The 22,543-nt window shown below is 38.9% G+C and overlaps 1 protein-coding gene across 1 annotated transcript; it reads right to left on the reverse strand.

The window, feature by feature from the left end:
- Positions 1-13,850: 13,850 nt before the first annotated feature.
- dnajc25 (DnaJ (Hsp40) homolog, subfamily C, member 25) lies at positions 13,851-21,786 on the reverse strand. Its single transcript, XM_056232826.1, has 4 exons — positions 21,460-21,786; positions 20,010-20,162; positions 16,391-16,861; positions 13,851-14,177 (listed from the first exon to the last, which is right to left on the reverse strand). Exons 1-4 carry the CDS (start codon positions 21,745-21,747, stop codon positions 14,055-14,057), a joined length of 1,035 nt encoding a protein of 344 aa, XP_056088801.1. The 5' UTR covers positions 21,748-21,786; the 3' UTR covers positions 13,851-14,054.
- Positions 21,787-22,543: the final 757 nt, after the last annotated feature.

The following is a 22,543-nucleotide window of genomic DNA, read 5'->3' on the forward strand; positions in this document are numbered from 1 at the left end:
CAAGCTTTATATGTCTATGTGGTGTTTTTAATATGCTTTAAGGCCCCGTTTACACTTACATTGTTATTTTGAAAAACGGAGACATTTCCCTTCGTTTACACGCAAACGGAGAATTCGCCTCTGAAAACGATTCTTTCTAAAAACTCCAGCCAGAGTGGAGATTTTGGAAAACGTAGTGTTCACGTTTGCACAGTATATGCGACGACAGAACTTGCACTTGCTTCAAAAGTGCGACCTATGTTCATTTACATTTTCATTTGGCTATGGTGATCATGGATGCATTCAGAGTAGCGGTTGCATTTACTATGCTGGTGCAAACCCTTTTCGTCTCTTTGCATTTGCAAATACAGTGATTTGTTGCTGTTGTTGCAATTTTCGGGATTCTGATTGGCAAACGTGGGCTTGAGCTTCTCGTTACACTGCCACCTACAGGTTTGGCATGCTCTTGACGGCATATATACACGGGTTCGAGTAAACTAACACTTTTCTGAAAACTGACAGGTGTGCACGATGTTGTTTTTGAAAACGGAGAGGGTGAAATGTCCGTTTATGAAAATATCCGGCCACGTGTAAACGTAGCCTGAGACAAACTCAGGCTACGTTGTTGTCACTAAAACTGCAGTGAACCAAAGACACGGTTTCAAATCGCTGGTGTTTCTGACATCACAAACGACCTTGTAACCAATCAGATCAACGTGTGATCGTCAACCAGTGGATCTCTGAGCTGAGTGAGTGGAGGCGGGGCTCATTTGCATATTTATAGAACCCTGTATACTAAATGAGGCAAGGGTGTCGAGTTACATTCAAGCTATTTTAAGGCATGAAGAATTTTTTTTTTTAAGGAAAAAACTTTGAAATGTCCTTTTGGTGATCAAACATGAGTTTTAAGGGATACAATTATTGACTACAGGGGGACTTTAATAAAGTTGACATGAAAGGCTGCAGTAGATGGAGCAAGATTTCCAATTTTGAGGAAGAAGTAAGAAAGGAAATCGGTTTTGATTTAATCTCTAAAATGAAATTTATGAACCAGAGATAATGACCTGGAAAAACTAAATTAATAACATGACATCATTGCAGGGAGAGCCGAAATTTAAAAGCTTAAAGTCGATGTTCTTGAGAACTATTTTTATTCAGTAATGCATTATGTAATAAAATCAATCAAATTTCTGCTGTAGCTAAAAATATTTGCAGTCATTCAGTATGATTCCCCAGCATTTAACTTCACATGATGACTTATTAACAGTCATCTTGCAATAATCCCATAATGGCCTCTCATTTATGATCAATCAAGTCGCTGCTGAGATAGAGATCACAGGTGTGTATCAAGGAGAAATTGCTGGAGTTCTCGCAACACGAAACCCCTTGGAGCCACAAACCACGACTCGCCATTGCATCACAGCGAGCGTCACATTTACTGTCACTGCATCTGAGAATAAAGTGGGTCAGAACTCTCCTGTCCTGAGACATGCATCATTCTGCCTCTTTCAACCTTGTCATGAATTTCAAATGCTGTCAAATTAAATACTGTAAATAAGTGTAATTTAAATGCCAATGCCAAATCAGTGGGAAAAGTACATTTTGAACCAATGATGCTAAAAATGTACTGTCTTGCTCTGCTTTTACCTGTCAAACTTGTACGTAGAATTCGCCACACAACTGTTTCTGGTACAATAAAGACCCCAAACACACACACACACACACACACACTTTTATATACTTTATTTGATTCCACATTACAAGTTACTTTCATTTGGAATCAAATTTTTTTTAAATAATCCAACAGATTAAAACAAATCAGCACATTGTTATGGATTACTAGAGTTCTAAGGGTACAGGAAACATCGTCTTTTCCAAATAAACATGATTCCTATAGTTGCTGAGATTGAGCAGTACTTTGCCAACTGTTTGGCCCCTGTTTTAGAAATCCCCCCAATGCAATTAGTCCACGGACCGCCAGCCTGTGTACATGACCCAAACTACCAAACACTAGCACACACACACACCGCCAGCCTGTGTACATGACCCAAACTACCAAACACTAGCACACACACACACCGCCAGCCTGTGTACATGACCCAAACTACCAAACACTAACACACACACACACCGCCAGCCTGTGTACATGACCCAAACTACCAAACACTAACACACACACACACCGCCAGCCTGTGTACATGACCCAAACTACCAAACACTAGCACACACACACACCGCCAGCCTGTGTACATGACCCAAACTACCAAACACTAGCACACACACACACCGCCAGCCTGTGTACATGACCCAAACTACCAAACACTAGCACACACACACACACCGCCAGCCTGTGTACATGACCCAGACTACCAAACACTAGCACACACACACAACGCCAGCCTGTGTACATGACCCAAACTACCAAACACTAGCACACACACACACCACCAGCCTGTGTACATGACCCAAACTACCAAACAGCACACACACACACCACCAGCCTGTGTACATGACCCAAACTACCAAACACTAGCACACACACACACCGCCAGCCTGTGTACATGACCCAAACTACCAAACACTAGCACACACACACACCGCCAGCCTGTGTACATGACCCAAACTACCAAACACTAGCACACACACACACCGCCAGCCTGTGTACATGACCCAAACTACCAAACACTAGCACACACACACACCGCCAGCCTGTGTACATGACCCAAACTACCAAACACTAGCACACACACACACCGCCAGCCTGTGTACATGACCCAAACTACCAAACACTAGCACACACACACACCGCCAGCCTGTGTACATGACCCAAACTACCAAACACTAGCACACACACACACCGCCAGCCTGTGTACATGACCCAAACTACCAAACACTAGCACACACACACACCGCCAGCCTGTGTACATGACCCAAACTACCAAACACTAGCATACACACACACCGCCAGCCTGTGTACATGACCCAAACTACCAAACACTAGCACACACACACACCGCCAGCCTGTGTACATGACCCAAACTACCAAACACTAGCACACACACACACCGCCAGCCTGTGTACATGACCCAAACTACCAAACACTAGCACACACACACACCGCCAGCCTGTGTACATGACCCAAACTACCAAACACTAGCACACACACACACCGCCAGCCTGTGTACATGACCCAAACTACCAAACACTAACACACACACACCACCAGCCTGTGTACATGACCCAAACTACCAAACACTAGCACACACACACACCGCCAGCCTGTGTACATGACCCAAACTACCAAACACTAGCACACACACACACCGCCAGCCTGTGTACATGACCCAAACTACCAAACACTAGCACACACACACACCGCCAGCCTGTGTACATGACCCAAACTACCAAACACTAGCACAATAAGTTGGCATCTGTACCCAAGGTTCTCAATGGTCGACATCACTGATATTTTAGAGTCTTAGAGCAGTAAGAGTCCTCCATAAACAATTCGAATGCACATGACACCTCAAATAGTGTCACTTTTTTGCCATTCTGAGAGATGTTAACAATATTGGGCGTATTAGCAATTCCTAAGAAAGTGTTTGCAGGAGAGTTAAACCATTCGGACTGTACAGTAGTGTGTTTAAAAATCTGCTCATCAGCCACGCAGGGAATCTGAGCAGCAATGAGGTCCATGAGTCTGTCATTCTGGCAATTAAAGCAACACCAAGTAACTTTTCCTCTGCGGTCGCCCTACAGGTTGGAAGCGGAATTGTCCGTTACCGCTGTGGTAAATAATTTAGCCTAGCGCATCCTTCTGTCGCACGCTCGCTCGCTGTTTATCCAGCACCGGCTTTGAAATGAACGATATCCACAGACAAGCTAGAGTATGTTGCATGATCTCATGAAAGTATGATGTATTGCGACATCAAAAACTAAGAAAAACTCAATGACTATTGTTACGCTTGACGTAAAGCAAGTCAAATTTGTAGTTTTCTTATGTCTCATTAGAACTACAGAAACGCGACCCGATCTGGCAATCTTACATAGCGTGGTTATAGCAGATATAGGACCGCAAAGCGGAGGCATAAGTGCCTTTCACCATGTTACGACTTAATGAACCACTGAAACGATGTTGGAAACATTATTTTAAGGTAAAAAATCTTACTTGGTGTTGCTTTAAGTGATGAGCAACTGTTCATAATGTGGGCCACTGACTCCAGGTGTTGAGGGGGGGTAGGCAGCATGCAGAGGGGAACCACAGTGATAGGTTGTATTTTGTCACACACACACCCACACACACACACAATAGGGCTATTATTGGACAATAGGGCTTTTCACACTCTGCTTAACCCTGGGTTATCCTCATTATAAACCCTACTCTTGACCCAGGGTTATGAAACCCTGTTCTAGAGCAGGATTAGAGTCGCTTTCGTGGTAGAAATCCCGGAGTCCGGTGCCAAACGTGTGCAGTGTGAAACAAAGTGGTATTAAAATATTGATGGATGCTTAGCAATCCACACGCACATGACTTCACCGTTTTCACAACTTTACGTTTTTATTGTTTACACAGAGACAGTAAAAGTATAATTTTTAAAATCAAAAGCACATTGAAACCTGTTTCTTTTTGAACCTGGTGTTTTCAGGCCCCAAAAAAGCCGTTGTCGTGTAAATGAACAGTCAAAACGCATAAAAACTGTTTACCCGGGGTAAATTATGAGCAAGTTTACCCAGAGTTTAGAAAGACCAATAAACATAGGACAAGGACAAATCAATAAAGGATTCATACTTTCAACTTAGGTACAATAAAGAACCATTCTGTTTTATCAGTGATGGATGGCAACCCATACTGAACATGTGCGATTATCCACATTGAAAGACTTTCCCTCATTTCTTTTAAGTACACTTAAGGCTTAAGCTGTAATGAAGCGAGCGTATGTATTTGGACATATGGTCAAATCTCTGTCCACTGACAGGACGAAAGAGAAGAGGGATCTGGAGGTTTTGTTGAATTCAAAACCTAAGCTATCCACCAAAACATGCTTATGTTCCTGGATGTATAAGTAGTAGATGATGATTTCACTGTTAACATATTTTGCATGTTTATTTTGCATTTAGAATATCCCTTTTGCATCCTATGAGAACAGACTTCTCACCATATATTTTATTTGTTACAAAACTATTTTAAATGCCAGTTGTCGTAACATCAAAAGCTTGCCTGTTATTTTTGTTTACTATGCTTAATTACATTTATCATGCTCAACCATCTTTAGTGCTTATTAAAATAAACAGATTTTGTATGTTGTTTTCAGCAGATTGATGTGTTTGTGCTGGTATACTGACCTGCCACTGACCTGAATTACAGTAGAAGAATGAGAGACTTTAATCCTGATTACACACACACTCCATCATTCAATCCCCCCAACAAGCTGGAAAACACCAAACCATCAACAATAATCTCAGATCTTATCTGACGGACACATAGCCTACTTTAAGCATGGACACAAAAACGGGCGAGTTTCATTATCCTGAGCTGAAAAATTAAAAATTATTTTGAGACAAAAACAGGTTTGGCACAAGCCTACACATATAAACCTAAAGAATATGTTTGCATCTTTTCTGATAATATCAGCATAACATGCATATATATATTTTTTTTTTAGGAATTCACAATAAACTTCAAATGAGTCTTTAAGGCTTTGCAGTTTGCAGTAGTGTGATTATGAAACTCTTCTGAGTCTCAAACACAAAGTGAAACAGATAGATGTGTCTGATGTCTCAGGGTAAGTTTACATGACAACGATGTAGCCTTGTAGTTTTCTGTTCTTAGTTGAAAACGGTGTCGTGTAACCGTTTTTAAAACGATACCATTATTGTGTCTGTGTAAACTACAAAAACGCAAATGCATGTGTTTTACGTGTTCAGTCTATACGCGCCTAGTGTTTTTTTTACAAAGTGACATCGCCATCTACTGGCCTGGCAGCAGAACACAGCGAGATTTTTAGTCGTTTTCGTGGATCCATGTGACCGGTAGGCTATTGTTGTTTTGACTATGTTGTCATCTGTTCGTGAATTTCTGTTCGCAAAGGACAATTTTTCCATTTTTAGTACATCGTTGTCGTGTAAACGTGCCCTAATCAATGAACATCTGAATTCTTCTAAATTCTGGGATTCATGAGATTGATTTATGATTAACAAAAACATGCATAGTGAAAGGCAAGACTTTTGGGGATTACCCCAACCTCTACCATCAACAGAATTTTTGCCATCTGAAAATCTCTTACACGCATTATTTGTTTATTATTTCTGTGCGAATTCTGCGAAATATGTGCTCAGATACATAGGCTACAGTGCTGGTCAGAATTATTTGCCCCCTTGGTAAATATGATCAAAGATGGCTGTAAAAAAAAATCTGCTTTGTTTATCCTTTTGATATTTTTTTTTTTTTAAATTGGTAACACTTTATTTAGATAGTCCACTTTAGATATTCTACTAACTTTGCAGCTTCATGTCAACTAACTGTCATTAGAGTATTAGTAGACTGTCTGCTTATAGGCTTAGTTCACCCAAAAATGAAAATGATGTCATTAATGACTCGCCCTCATGTCGCTCCAAGCCCGTAAGACCTCCGTTCATCTTCAGAACACAGTTTAAGATATTTTAGATTTAGTCCGAGAGCTTTCTGTCCCTCCATTGGAAATGTATGTACGGTATACTGTCCTTGTCCAGAAAGGAGATAAAGACATCATCAAAGTAGTCCATGTGACATCAGTGGGTTAGTTAGAGTGTGTTGAAGCATCAAAAATACATTTTGGTCCAAAAATAACCAAAACTAGGACCTTATTCAGCATTGTATTGTGTTCCGGTTCTGTTGTGGATCCGCGTTCAGTGCCGCCGCTGACGTAAGACGCTGCTGACGTGTGTCTGGTGCGACCGAGCTTCGTCTACAGTCTGAGGGAGACGCACGCTGGAAACAAAACAATCTTCACAAACATGTCTAAGGATTTCCACACAGAGGAAGACTTGCATTTTTTTGCCCAGCCAGATTTATTTGAACCCGAATACACGGGCGCACCAGACACACGTCAGCAGCGTCTTACGTCAGCAGCGGCACTGAACGCGGATCCACAACAGAACCAGAATACACACACACACACACACACACACACACCAGACACACGTCAGCAGCGTCTTACGTCAGCGGCGGCACTGAACGCGGATCCACAACAGAACCAGAATACACACACACACACACACACACACCAGACACACGTCAGCAGCGTCTTACGTCAGCGGCGGCACTGAACGCGGATCCACAACAGAACCGGAACACACACACACACACACACACCAGACACACGTCAGCAGCGTCTTACGTCAGCAGCGGCACTGAACGCGGATCCACAACAGAACCGGAATACACACACACACACACACACACACACACCAGACACACGTCAGCAGCGTCTTACGTCAGCGGCGGCACTGAACGCGGATCCACAACAGAACCGGAACACACACACACACACACACACACACCAGACACACGTCAGCAGCGTCTTACGTCAGCGGCGGCACTGAACGCGGATCCACAACAGAACCGGAATACACACACACACACACACACACACACACCAGACACACGTCAGCAGCGTCTTACGTCAGCGGCGGCACTGAACGCGGATCCACAACAGAACCGGAATACACACACACACACACACACCAGACACACGTCAGCAGCGTCTTACGTCAGCGGCGGCACTGAACGCGGATCCACAACAGAACCGGAACACACACACACACACACACACACCAGACACACGTCAGCAGCGTCTTACGTCAGCGGCGTCACTGAACGCGGATCCACAACAGAACCGGAATACACACACACACACACACACACACACACCAGACACACGTCAGCAGCGTCTTACGTCAGCGGCGGCACTGAACGCGGATCCACAACAGAACCAGAATACACACACACACACACACACCAGACACACGTCAGCAGCGTCTTACGTCAGCGGCGTCACTGAACGCGGATCCACAACAGAACCAGAATACACACACACACACACACACACACACACACACACACCAGACACACGTCAGCAGCGTCTTACGTGAGCGGCGGCACTGAACGCGGATCCACAACAGAACCAGAATACACACACACACACACACACACCAGACACACGTCAGCAGCGTCTTACGTCAGCGGCGGCACTGCACGCGGATCCACAACAGAACCAGAATACACACACACACACACACACACACACACACACACACCAGACACACGTCAGCGGCGGCACTGAACGCGGATCCACAACAGAACCGGAAGACAATACAATGCTGAATAAAGGCATAGTTTTTATGTTTTTTGGACCAAAATGTATTTTCGATGCTTCAAAAAATTCTAACTAATTTTTGGGTGAACTAACCCTTTAATATCTGCTAACACTTTATTTTAATGCTCCCCCAACAGACATTACTGACTATAAGTAACTTGGCAACTACAAGTCAACTTATTCTCCTAACCCGTATCCCTAACACCTAACCCTAACCTAACAGTCTACTAATACTCTAAGAGTTGACATGTAGTTGAAAAGTTACTTATAGTTAGTAGAATGTCTAAAGTGGACTATAGAAATAAGTTGAAACCAAATTTTTATTTTAAACCAAGCTTCTACAATGGCCAGCCCACTATCTATGATCCCAGTCCCAGCAAAAGCAGGTTGCAAAAAGTATTTAATAAAAGGGGACAAAATTGTTCCCAATGTGTTTTGGAGAAAAACATTTATTTCATAACGTGTTTTTTCCCGCCACTTTCAATTCTTTTACTTCAATAAAAGGTTAGATTTTTGCATAAAAAAAAAAATATATATATATATATATATATATATATATATATATATATATATATATATCAAAAGGATAAACAATGCAGATTTATTTTTTACAGCCATCTTTGATCATATTTACCAAATAATTCTGACCAGCACTGTACAGTGGCCACTTAGGTTTTGACTCGAGACATTATGGTTTCAGACTCTCTCCTTCATTCAAAATGACTTTCTGATTATCGCAATAGTGACCTCAAGTGGTGATCTGGATCACAGCAAACCCCAACATCGTCCCATCTCTGAACTGTGCAGACCCGGCGCCAGACACAAATTCACGGACGGGCATTCATTTTTTTCAGGGGGGCACAAATGAAAACAACCTCATTGCATCATAACAGAATCGATTATGATACTATGCAATAATCGATAGAGCATAATAATTATATAATAGGCCACTGACGCTAAAGGTACGTTTACACACTGCCTCCGCAAATTTCGATTTAATTTTTTAAGTAGGTTTGAGAGGTGTTTTCAGGTCATCAGTGGGTGCTGTGAATTATTATTGAAAAAAAAATTGGGCATGTTGTGTGGACCTCTGTCCCTAGGGGGGTTCGGGGGCATTCTCCCCCGCAAGCAGTGGCGGTTCTAGAGGGGGGGCCAGGGGGGCCAGTGCCCCTGTGACAAAAAGCTTGGCCCCCCTTGTGGCCCCCCTAAATGTGGAGTTTGAAATAATTTTTACAAAACTGTTTTTTGCTATCGTTGTATGTGTATTATTTTTTTATTTTTCTATCTTTGTGGATTTGCATTTTCACGTGACAATTCGCATCACATTCGCGGGAATCGCGGCAGAATGTTTGAAGAGGTGAGTGCGCGCGCGCGGCCGGGGCGCTCTCTCTCTCTCTCTGCTCGTTATGCACTGTCAAGCGCAGCAAGCGGACGCTCTGACGGGTTTTAGAAGATAAAATACAACCCGAAACTAAAAACAGACCCGGCTTCTATTTGAGACCGGCCTTTATGTACCCAAACCTGTCGCCACACCAGGCGTGTAAAAGAGACAGGTGTCTATTCGGGACTCGGCTATTATTTGAAGTTTCACGGTATGTACGAGGCACTGTGAGCTGACATAGCATTTGTCTATCGTCCTTTCACTACTGTGTGCAGTTCATAGGTAGGCTATGTCCCCAAATTAGTTTTTGTCTTATATTTATATCATATTATGTTCTTATATTAGAATATCACATCAGCAAGAGTGCCGTTTTCCCGTGCACAATTGCAACTGTGATATTTATGTTATACAACAGTTAAATTAACAATAAGTTAACATTGGGAGTTACTTTTTAGACACAATATTGTCAATATTGTTTGTTTTCCCTTTATTTCGCCGACTAGAATTTCATAATGAAACCGTAGTGAGTCTCAATGCAACACAGCGATGATTTCTTGACTGAAATCCGCGTTTTGAACGAATCACTTGCTTCTTTCCCGAATAAATCGGCCGTTTGAACAAATCGTTTGAATGAATGAATCCCTCTTACAGGGACTTGCCGCCGCCTACTGGCGGTTTTAGTTTCATATTTAAAGTATCCTTTAATTAAAAAGTTAAACTTAGAAATAATTTCATATTTAAATATTGATTTGAAAAAAATCTCATAGCTTTATTTATGCAATTGTAAATGGAGTGTAAATATATTAATGCCACTTCTGTGTCACCTCTGCACTGCAAAGATGGATTTTGATTGAATTAATTAATTTGACTGGTAACAGTGGTACTGTATAATTATTGTATAATTAAGTATTATTGTATAAATAAGTATAATTACTGTATAATTTGAATGTTAGTATTTGACATAAAAGGTGATGCATAACTCTAAATAAGTTTAGAAAAAATGTCCATATATAGGTGAAAATGCCCCTGGAAATCAATTTAAGGTGGCAAATATTGCCCCTTAATTAAAAAATGTATTTCTGTCACTGCTGTGAATCGACCACTGCATAGAATATGAAAAATAGGAATATCTTCGTGAGTCAGCTGTCAACAACAGGCCTAAACCAGCCATGGCACCAGCACAAAAACACAATCAGTAAAATATTATCTAATTATTAACAAAATGTTGAAAATGTTGAAATATATTTTTGTCAATATTGCACACCTCTAATGTACGGTATTAATTTTGATTTCTTTAGGTCTTAAAAAGCCTTAAATTGGACTCTAAAAAGTGTGCAGGAACCCTGTAAACGGTTAGACATATCAAGTCAGTTATTTTCAGTAAATGAATTAATAAGCTTCTTGGTCCCCATTGCTTTTGCTCTATAGTTCTCAAAATGAAGAGAAAGAAGGACATCATGTCTATTACAGTTACTGTGACTAATACTGAATATGTAATGCAAATGTAAAAATATAATGGAAATGCAAATACATTGTTGAATGATTATAAACACGGTATTTTCCCTGTTAATGCCTGCAGCAGTGCAGAAAATTATATGACAACAATAAGGTCTAAATGTAACTGGCCCCTTTAACAGTACAACTGGCCCCAGCTTGGCCCCCCCAGTTGAAATGGGCTAGAACCGCCACTGCCCGCAAGAAAATTTGGTACATTTTAAGTTTAAATGCATCAATCTGGTGCACATTGAGAGCTCAAAATTAAGAGCTTCAACCGGCTTCGACCCATGAACTGTGCACATTGAACAAAGAAAAAGCATTGACTTGTATACCTAAAGAGGGCTCAAACATATTGTTATAGTCTCAGTCTACATTACATCGTATTTTATATTAAGCTATAGAATAGGAAAATTACACTACTTTTGTCCTAATTTCTTCACTTGTAAGAAATAAACCTTTGAGCTTTTATTTAGGAGAAAACACAAGATCACCATGCTGATCGTGTGAGCAAGAGCGCACTTTTCTTTAAATCACGCAGCACAAACAGAATGGCTAACGTTAGCCTACTTAATTAAAGTCTTGTGCTGTTTAGCCAAAAAAACGAAATATAATACCGAAAAAACTCGACATGTCAACAAAACATAAACATCTTCCCAAACACATATCAAGCTTATTTAAAAACCTCGAAAGCATAAACACTCATTCAAAGTAATACAACGTATTACGTATTCAGAATACAAATTATGAGTAGGCTAACAGTAGTCTCCATAGAGCATAAAATATTCGTTTCATTTTATTTTTCGTGTTCGCATTTATGAGGAAAAAACAATGTTACGGACGTGAGCGCTCTGAAAGCGGCACTAAAACATGCTTTAAAACTTTCACAGAGACATCAAACAGAAAGCAAAACCTTTCTTTAAAGTGAATTTCGTTTTGTATTAATTGTATCTTAATTTTAATCAATATTTCATCAACCAATTGCCTGGAGGGATTTAATAAATAAGAAGTAAATATAGCAGACGATAATGACGAACCGGAGGCGCCAGCGCGTGAACTGGAGCTCGTCGCAATTGAACCGAAACTCGTGTAGGCGTATAAGGTAGCCCGCCTCACAGACATGTCTACTTTTAAACAGAACAGTTCACGAAAGAAAACAGACTACAGACTGCTCCCTGCTCATGTAATCCGTATGAAATGTGCATTTCTCTATGGCGTTTGAACGAAACGTTTGAATGAATGACTCGCTTAATAAGACCGCTATCACATGCATTTCCGCGCTCTCTATCGACAAACCAATCAACACGTTTACAATTAGAAAAAAATCAGACCAAACACATTTTTATTTTTATTCAGGAGTTATGTATATTCAAAAGGATAACTTTTGATAACAGTAGCCTATTGATAAAAAAGATATTGTGCAAACAAGCAAGGACTGGTGGGACTTGAAGTGGAGTTGGTGAAGGGAGAGACTCGCTCAGGGCGGGCACTAGTGACTCACAGGGCGGGCCAGGCCCCCCAATGCCCGCCCACGGCGCCGGGACTGGAACTGTGCACTCATATTCTGGGTACAACGGTCTATTACTACAATTTATAAGTAAAAGGTTGTGTTTCAATAGCATGTGGGCTGCGTCCACCGTGGAAAATAATGCAGACTCGTGTTTACAGTAATGCACATGTTGTTGGTAAGGCAGTCTGGGCACGGATGTCTCAAATTCACCACATTTTTCGATTTTTATTTTATTTTTGCTAAATCGTTTTATTTTATCATAATATTTTACGAGTTGCCCAATTCGTATGAATTCATTAAGGGCACAGTATACAATACCTGCTCTTCCACCAAAAAAAAATCACATTGTTCCACAATATACAACAGAATTTTACTGAAAAAATAAATAAACAATAATAATTATTTGAAAATAATATAAATTTGAGGGCAAGTGCCCAGTAGGTCCGTGCGTTAATCCGAGAAAAACTATTGTAACGAGAAAAGTCACGTCACCACCGACTGTGCACACTCTTTTATCCAAAGCGACATACAAATTATATTTATTTATTTCAGTTTAGCTCTTATTTTTATTCCAAACTGCATGAAATACTCAAATTGCATGAGAAAATACCAACCTTCAAAAGTTCTCTTTCTGTGCATCTTTCTAAAATATATTTTTAATAGTATAGTTGTCCCTTCTGGAGAATGAATCCTAAATGGAAAAACATTGAAAGGAACTGAATTTGAACTACAAGCGTTCATAGAAGGCATGATATATATCATATGACAAGTCTTTAGGTGAGAGATCTGTGGTTATGCACTGAGAACAATATAATCAATTACTGATGACATCTTAATCTACAGCATGACAACCTTTTTTTTTATGGTGACATCAACAAAGTCTTCCTAACCAAACCTTAAATTATAAAACTTTATTGAAGTACCATGTAACGGAACAATTAGATATGACTTTATATATGCAAATAAAAGGCTTAGAGATACAGTATAGGATTAGACGTAACATTTATAGCAGAAAAAACAGTGATTGAAATGAGGCATTTTGCAAACTGTAACACTGTTTCTCTAGCCTGTGATTAAATTCATCCTGGTAAAACAACACACAATGTTTTGAGACGGTTATTTTTCTTTATGATTCGAAAAACGGTCTCAATTGATCCTCTTATGCACATGGAAAAGTCACATGATCCTCCATAGGTACAATCAAATCGCCTTTATAGTCTTATATATCATATGAGAAAAGGCAGGCTTATGAATCAGGTGCACATCGCCAGTCCATTGTAAACGAGTGTTATTACACACACACGGGACGGCACTGTGTGTGTGTGTGTGTGTGTGGTCAATCGTCAGCGAAAGTGATGCGTCCGGGACCCTCGCTCCTCATCCAGCGCCTGTAGCGTTTCCATCGCGAGTCTGTGGCCATCTTCATCTTCATCTCCTCCTCCTGCTCCTCTCGGTAGGCCTTTCACAAACACACAGTATCATCAGTCTGTCTGAGGTCCTAAACACACACATACTAACAACACCACACACTCCAGATTAATGATGAAAAACACGCTCATCACTGATCAATGACGTAATTATGAATGTTTCTATACTGAATATTTAATAGGGCTGAGGGATCTGATTTTTAATCATTTTAAATTATTTACAGAAAAACATGGGAATTTTAAAAGCTTTTAAAGTTCTCTGTGCTAAGGCACACACACACATTTATATGCATGCAAACATAAATACATACATATATGTATGCGCATATATACATACATATACATGCATAACATGTATAGGGCTGTCAAACGATTAATCACGATTAATCGCATCCAAAATAAAAGTTTGTGTTTACATAATATGTGTGTGTACTGTGTATAATTATTTGCATGTATATACTGTATATAGACTGAATGTAGCCTATATATAATGTATATTTTATATATAAATAACATATTTTTCTTAAATATATACATGTGTCCATTTATATACAAAATAATTATAAACAGTACACACACATATATTATGTAAACACAAACTTTTATTTTGGATGCGATTAATCGTGATTAATCGTTTGACAGCCCTAATATATATATATATATATATATATATATTTATATATGAAAATTTATGTATGTGTATAATATATACACATACATACATACATATACATGCATAATATGTATGCATATATACCGGTATATATATAAAAAATGTATGTATGTGTATAATATATATATATATACCGTATATATATTTATACAAACACACACACACATATACATGCATATGTATGCATGTATATATATATATATATATATAGTCCTAAATATGAACAAAGATAAATCTGCATCATTTATACTTTTGGTCTTTCTTTTTTATCACAAAAATCTCACCTTCCATTGAAGTAAATCAAATTAAAGTGTGGTGAAAAATCACATTACTAAATAAATGTTTTTCTCCAATTAACTATTGGTCACACTTATTGGCAACCCTAGAAAGTCTTGAGTAAAATCTCTGAAGAATATTCCCAGTCATATTTACAATAACATTAGGGTGAACTTCTCCAGCCATGTGTTCTTGTTTCACAGGAGTGTAAATATGAGGAAACGCAAAAGCCAAATTCCCTAAATCATCCATCACAATGAATAACACCAGAGACTATAGTTCTGATGTGCAGCAAAAGATGTTAAACATTTAACAGGGTATATGCAGGAATCTTGAAGTTAATTTTAATACCTTTTCAAGACTTTCAAGACCTTCTCAATATTTTTTAATACCTCACCGCCACTTCAAGCTGTAACCATTTACATAAGTGATACTTTTAACTTAACAGTTTTAGTTTGTGATAAACACTATAGACCACTCTGATAAAAAAAAAAAAATCAAATAGGCTGGGATAGTAAATCAAAGCAAAGTTTTTTTTAATAAAAATGACTAAATTCACACACTTTTACGATGTTTTTGGGACTCAAACTGTTGGACAGCTTATTCAGAAAAAATACTTTCAAAATGTAAGACTTTATAAAGCCGTGATAAGACTTTTTAATACTTTTTAAGGGTCTTAATTTTCCCAAAATTGATTTATCACCTTTTAATACTTTTCAAGACCCCGCGGATACCCTGTTTAAAGAATTGAAAATTCCCATTTCCAACATCATGCGTCTATATTATCTTAATTAAATTAAATGCATAGTTGAACTTTTTTTTTGTTTATGCTACAAAATGTGTTAGTTCCTCTAACTCAAAGTAGTTTGTTGGTTTAACAGTTTCATAACTCAAAGATAGATGAAAACGTTTAGCATTTTTTTTCTTCTTTTTAGAGTGTATTTAACTTTCTCAGACTACATTAAAATACACTGTAAATGCGAACACAGAACTCAATGAAAATAATTCAATAAAAACCAATGTCCTCACACTCTATGATGTGTCGCTCATGGTTGATTCATTATTCAATAATTAAACCATAGAAAAACTGCTGAAAATGTAATTAAACGTCAATATAAGTTTGATTTATAAATTGACAACAGAATTGCAACTATAATGTAAAACTGAAGAAATGCATTATGACTTTTAAATAAGGGTTTTAAAAGGCATTTAAGATGCACTTGTTAACTTTCAAAGAGCTAAAAAAAATATGAATCAGTCTTAAACTGTCCGAGATGAAAGAAATCTTCTCCAAACCTCATAATTGTCTTTGATCCAGAGCTTCTGCTTCAGGAAAGTCTCTATCAGGCCGCTGTCCAGACTGTCAAACTGCGCCTGCGACATCTTCATGTTCTTGCGGATGATGTACAGTCTCTCCTCGTCCCCATACTCCTCCCCACGGATGGAGAAGCGGTAGAACCAGGAGCAGTGCCACGCCACGAAGGTGCACAGATGGTACGGGAACAGAAGGATCTTGCACAGCAGAATGTCAGAAACGTTGGGCTTCTGATAGCCACCTTTGATGTCGATCTTGTTCTTGATGATGTCTCGGATAATCTGCTCCTCTTCCTCGCGGATCTCCTCTTTGGACCGCCGGTTCTTCCCCTTCTCTTTGGTTCTGTTCAGGAGGCCTTGCTGCTTGGCCAGTTCGGCGGCCTGGATGCGATATTTGGGAACGGTCATCAGGTAGTTGATGGCTTCTGTGTAGCTACTCCACCAGCTGTAATACTGCAAACAAATTAAAACATCTGTTTGTTACATGGACAGTTCTGGCTCTAACAGCTGTGTGTATGATCCATATACTAAATATTAATGTTCCGACTGTCCTCAGTCTACGGCAGGGCTCTTAACCCTCATCCTTCCCTCGCACTTTGTAACATCTTTTTATACCTTAACAAAAGTTTCAGAAAGCTTATTTTATTTCATTTTGATAGTATTTTTTAACAATTTTTTGGGAGATTTTCTAGATTTGATCAATAAATAATAAATAAATAGTCATTTAAGCACATTCCTCACATTCTTTCAACTTGAATTCAAAATAACTCACAATTTCATGCATAACCCTTTTAATTCAGCTCAAAATATCTTACATTGGGAGTCTTTGCCGACCTCTTGTGGAAAAATAATAATATAACATAATATTTCATAACTCTTGCCACTAGATGGCCTTATAGCTCTATATGGAGCAAATGAGCAGTTCCGCTGGATCCTAAATGCATTTTCTCTTCAGTATGCATTCAGATACACATGTAGACATTATAAGATAATTTTTTAGTAAAGTTTTAGCATTTTTAGGTTTTACTGAAGCATTCCACTCATCAAATTGGCCCGTAAGGGAACGATTTGTTACTTTTTTTTCTTTCTTTTTTTACCACAAAACTCCTCAAATCCATTTTTTTTAAATCCGTGGTTCAAGTGCGACAAGCCCTAGGCTCTTGGACCCCTTTAAAAAAAATAAAAAATAAAAAAAAAGATTTTCGGGTCCAAATGACCTGAGGTAAGGATGAGGGTTAAACACCAGTCCTGGAGGTTGTTACCTCTAACATTAGTCAAACAGAAAGTTCAGGTTTGTTTGGTTAGAGATAAACCCTGAAAGCCAGATGTCCTACAGGACTGGAGCGGTGGATGAAATATAGCTCTTAGTAAATTATTAAACATAACTCTTCCTCCACTAACACATAAGTAATGACATGAGAGTAAGTAAAAGTATGACTATTTACATTTCTGGGTGAACTATCCCTTTACAAAAGTTCAAAAGGACAAAACATTGTTTGCCATATTACATTGCTGCCACACTCAATCCTAAGTTTTAAAAGGATAGTTCACTTTGAAATAAATTTTTGATTTGTTTTAGCTTACCTCAAGGGCATCCAAGATGTAGGTGTCTTAGTGTCCACAGTATTTTCAATTTTGATATTTTTAGGTCAAACCGTTCTTGTCTGTCAGTCATATAATGCAGGTCTATGGTCACCACCTCAAAGAGCAGCACAGAGAAGTCCAAATTAAACATGATTTAATGACTCGTAAATGTAAGTACCCCGGGTAAACAGTTTTTATGCGTTTTGACTGTTCATTTACACGACAACGGCATTTACCCGGGGTAAATTATGAGCAAGTTTACCCAGAGTTTAGAAAGACCAATAAACATAGGACAAGGACAAATCAATAAAGGATTCATACTTTCAACTTAGGTACAATAAAGAACAATTCTGTTTTATCAGTGATGGATGGCAACCCATACTGAACATGTGCGATTATCCACACGCGCGAGAGATCACTTCCGGCGCTTGTGCAGACCGAAGCGCCGGCGCCCTCAGATCACTTGGACGTGGCTGTGTTTACAAGAGGTAAAAACGATATAAAATACTGTTCGTTTTCTCACACAAACCGCTCGTTTCGTGTCTTAGGCCATCAATGTGTACTTACATTTACGAGTCATTAAATCATGTTTAATTTGGACTTCTCTGTGCATGCTCTTTGAGGTGGTGACCATAGACCTGCATTATATGACTGACAGACAAGAACGGTTTGACCTAAAGATATCAAAATTGAAACTACTGTGGACACAAAGACACCTGCATCTTGGATGCCCTTGAGGTAAGCTAAAACATACCAAACATTTATTTCAAAGTGAACTATCCCTTTAAATGTTTCTGGTAATTGCTGTTAATTTGACTAAGACACCAACTCAGTAACATTTGTATAGGCCAAAATGAAATCAACCATCAGACAAACACAGAGGCTTATTCAATGAAATGAAATCAGACGTCTATTTTTTGTTGTTGCCTTGAATAGACCACAATCCTGATAGTTCAGATATGAACACTGATGTTTATGGTAGTGATCAAAATAGAGCAAATCACCTTTTGAAAGTAAGGTGAAGCTTCAAATAAAAGATGTTTCAAGTACATTGTTACACCAGTAGGTGGCGACAAGTGACAGTTATTCACAAAATGTATTCGCCATCAAATCATTTATTCAAGTCTTTATGAGTGTCATTGAATCGTTCATTCAGATGTTCAAAAACGCAGATTCATCCAGTAATAGCACAAGTGAAGTCTTCATGAGTGAGTCGTTGAATCATTCATTCAACCCGATTTTAAACCCGTAAAAACATTACGGTCTTAGTTCACGATGTAACTACAGAAGAGGCAAGTTTTGAATAGGACAAATATCGAAACTCTTTGGTCATTTTTTTGAGAGAGATGCTAACTGTCTAATCAGATTCAATGATGTATGCTAAGCTATGCTAAAAGTGCTACCGCCAGACCCGGAGATCGGCTGAATGGACTCAAAAACGGTAAAACTCAACTGTTTAACTCAAGGGGAGTTGGATTTCCAAAAAAAGTGGAGTGTTCCTTTAACATTTTGTCAGAATCTCTAGAAAATTACATGTTATTTTGATCAGTTGTCTATTCAGAATCATGATTTCTATTTTGAACCAATAAAAAATGTAATAATAGTTCAATCCCGCCACCACATCTCTATAAGTTTGGGATCCACAGCAATTTTAGTAAAGACCAGTATTTGTACTGCATTTGTTGCTGTGCACCCAATTAGTGAAATTTAAAATTTGTTGTACATCTTCAAAAAGTCATTGTGCCTGTGTGTAGCTCTGTCAGAACTGAAGGACGTTCAGAAGACGCAATTCAAATAGTCAAGATGGTTGACGATTGTATTGGCTTTTATCTGCAAACTGATCTGACGAACCCACATTATTTTGGCTTTTCGTCATGAGGGTCTGTAAATGATACACATAAAATTGGAGTCTCTGAGATTTACAGAATCTAAACTTATTCAGAGCAGCAAAATAAGGAAGATGATGAAGAAACTCGTCAGTATGTTGGCTTTTTGAGTGAGGAAGTGATCAGCTTACCTGAAACAGTGAGATTGCACAAATAGTTACGAGAATCACTATCCTAACGTCTACTTTGGGAGCAAGTCTTCTCCTGTAGTAGGTGTAGTAGTGGCTGTAATATTCCTCTGGGTGGTCCAGCATGTAGTCATAGTCCTTGCGTAACTCTTCATCCTGAAAATCACAATATTAGAGATCTTACAGTCTATTAAGCTATTTACCATGTCTTAAATAAGCAAGGGAAAGCAATATGTGAATGTAGGTAAGGACATGTCTGACATCTGAGCTACATTTGAATGTTATATTGGTGATTCAGTTTGGGAGAAAGCATAATGCTGATGTTACAACTTATTAATAAGATTTCAAATGTCTTTGGGGTGTTTTCATTGTGGTTAGACTGTACTTTAGATTAACAAAAGTGTATTCAAGAGCTGCGGTTTTCTAGTAGGTTTTCTTCACTCTTGTGGATAGCTGGATTTGCCTAAATGTGTGGAATCTTTTTTTTTAGACATATAAAAGATCAACCATAAATTTCACATCGGGTTGAAGTTGGTCATATGATTTGCTGCTGAAATTTCACTAATGTGACCACTACTTTACGAAGTTGCAGACTTCTGTTTTAAAGGGATAGTTCACCCAAAAATTAAAATGTTGTCATTAATTACTCGTCCTCGTTTCGTTCCAAACCCGTAAGACTTTCGTTCATTTTCAGAACACAAATGAAGATCTTTTTGATGAAATCTGAGAGCTTTCTGTCCCTCCATTGACAGCTACGCAACTACCACGTTGAAGCTTCAAAAAGTTCATAAAGAGATCGTAAAACTAATCCATATGAATTTAGTGGTTTAGTCCAAATTTTTTAGTCCAAGAAACGATCGGTTTAAACGATGAACAGATTTCAGCTGTGGTAAACTGAAGCTCAAGCAAGTTCGCTTGACGTGCAAGACCAAACCTCATTGATTCTTGAGGAAGATAACGAGAATGAACTTCATTGGTTCTCTTGCATTTACCACAGCTGATGTGCATGTTGATGAATGATTGAATGTGAATAAAAGCCTAAATTCAGTATGTTCATCATATAAAGTGACCAAGTCTCTTAAGAAAATTTGGACTCAATTCATATGGAATAGTTACGATCTATTAATGAACTTTTTGAAGCGTCAAAGTGGTAGTTGCGTAGCTGTCAATGGAGGGGTAGAAATCTCTCAGATTTCATTAAAATATCTTCATTTGTGTTCCGAATATCGAAAGTCTTACGGCGGGTTTGTAACGATCAGGGTGAGTGACAATGACAGAATTTAAATTTTTGGGTGAACTATCCCTTTAATGCGCATTCTGACTATTATGAAACTCTAGAATATCCACCTAGCCTCAATTTTACGCGCAATTGGAATGAAGATGTTAGATTTCTTAAGCGCAATTTCAAGAGTGCTGCATGCAAACGGGCGCTTGTATTCGGGGTTAACGTTACCTTGAGTGTCTCGTAAGCGGTAGCGACGAGCAGAAACTTTTGATGCGCGGTGTCGCGGGTGTCTCCGGTCTCTCCGGGCTGGTACCGGTCCGGGTGGTATTTTCGGGCCAGCTGACGGTACGCGCGACCGATCTCCGCTTTACTGGACTCGCGCGAAACCCCAAGCACGTCATAGCAACTCTGAGTCCCGCAATACAGTCCCTCGATGAGCGCGGCGACCGAAGAAAACCCCAAAATAAAGACAAAACAGATCCATAAAGTGAGTCTCAGCTCCACGGACGCGGCCATGTCAGCATTCTGATGCTGCGGTCGCTCTCTGATGACGCAACCTACACGTGTTTACTGTCTATGATTGAACACTGTGCAAAACTCTTTTCCAATCGCGTGTCAAATTACTAGTCAATTCTGTCTTCGTGGTCCTAATGCTCCCTTTCCAATGTTGACTACTCTAATCTAGCTTTTCAAATAATATTTTTTATATCAATTCTTAATTAAACTCAGATCTCTTTGAATAATAAAGTCAGTGACCAAGAATGGAGGGGGAGGGGGAGGGGGAGGGGAGGGGGGGGGGGGGGGGGGTCTTTCTTTTTTATAACTGGAACTTTACAATGAACTTTCGGTTTAATGGCAGTATTTCACCCAGCTGCTTCCTTTTGTCATCTATGAAGAAACAATTACTCACTTATTTTGAAATAGTGTTTATTGCACAAAATTCATCTCTAAACTTCTGTATTAGCCTTTTGTTTTTACCCCTTAAACCCTTTTCATAGTACGTTTATAATTATACTTTATTACTTATTCCTTGCAGAAAATTTTACATTGTTAGTTATTTTCACAGAAAATAACTCTTAAATTCAATAGCTTGAAAGACTATTCTATAGTATAATACTTAAGATAGATATAATAAGCTTAGACTCTAGCTAAATATTCATATTCAAAAAAGCAAATTTAATAACCGAATGCCTATGTATCGCTTTTAAAAACAAATGAGTGCACCAACAATTCTAAAAGCCTTTGGTTTTCTTTTTTAATGCTCTAATAATGATTCCCCTTTCCTTAATTGTAAAGTGATGTTTTTTAATGA

The sequence above is a fragment of the Rhinichthys klamathensis genome, unplaced genomic scaffold, assembly GCF_029890125.1.
Source record: "Rhinichthys klamathensis goyatoka isolate OS25496 unplaced genomic scaffold, OSU_Roscu_1.1 h1tg000356l_1, whole genome shotgun sequence".
Classification (NCBI taxonomy): Eukaryota; Metazoa; Chordata; class Actinopteri; order Cypriniformes; family Leuciscidae; genus Rhinichthys; species Rhinichthys klamathensis.

What these genes read in the sequence shown, in the direction of transcription:
- dnajc25 (XM_056232826.1), bottom strand. Translation starts at nt 21,747, where the DNA reads ATGGCCGCGTCCGTGGAGCTGAGACTCACTTTATGGATCTGTTTTGTC. An exon ending in GTGCAATCTCACTGTTTCAG is followed by an intron (nt 16,862 to 20,009) that starts GTAAGCTGATCA and finishes ATTTGTTTGCAG; the next exon opens with TATTACAGCTGGTGGAGTAG. An exon ending in GGATCAAAGACAATTATGAG is followed by an intron (nt 14,178 to 16,390) that starts GTTTGGAGAAGA and finishes TGTTTGTGAAAG; the next exon opens with GCCTACCGAGAGGAGCAGGA.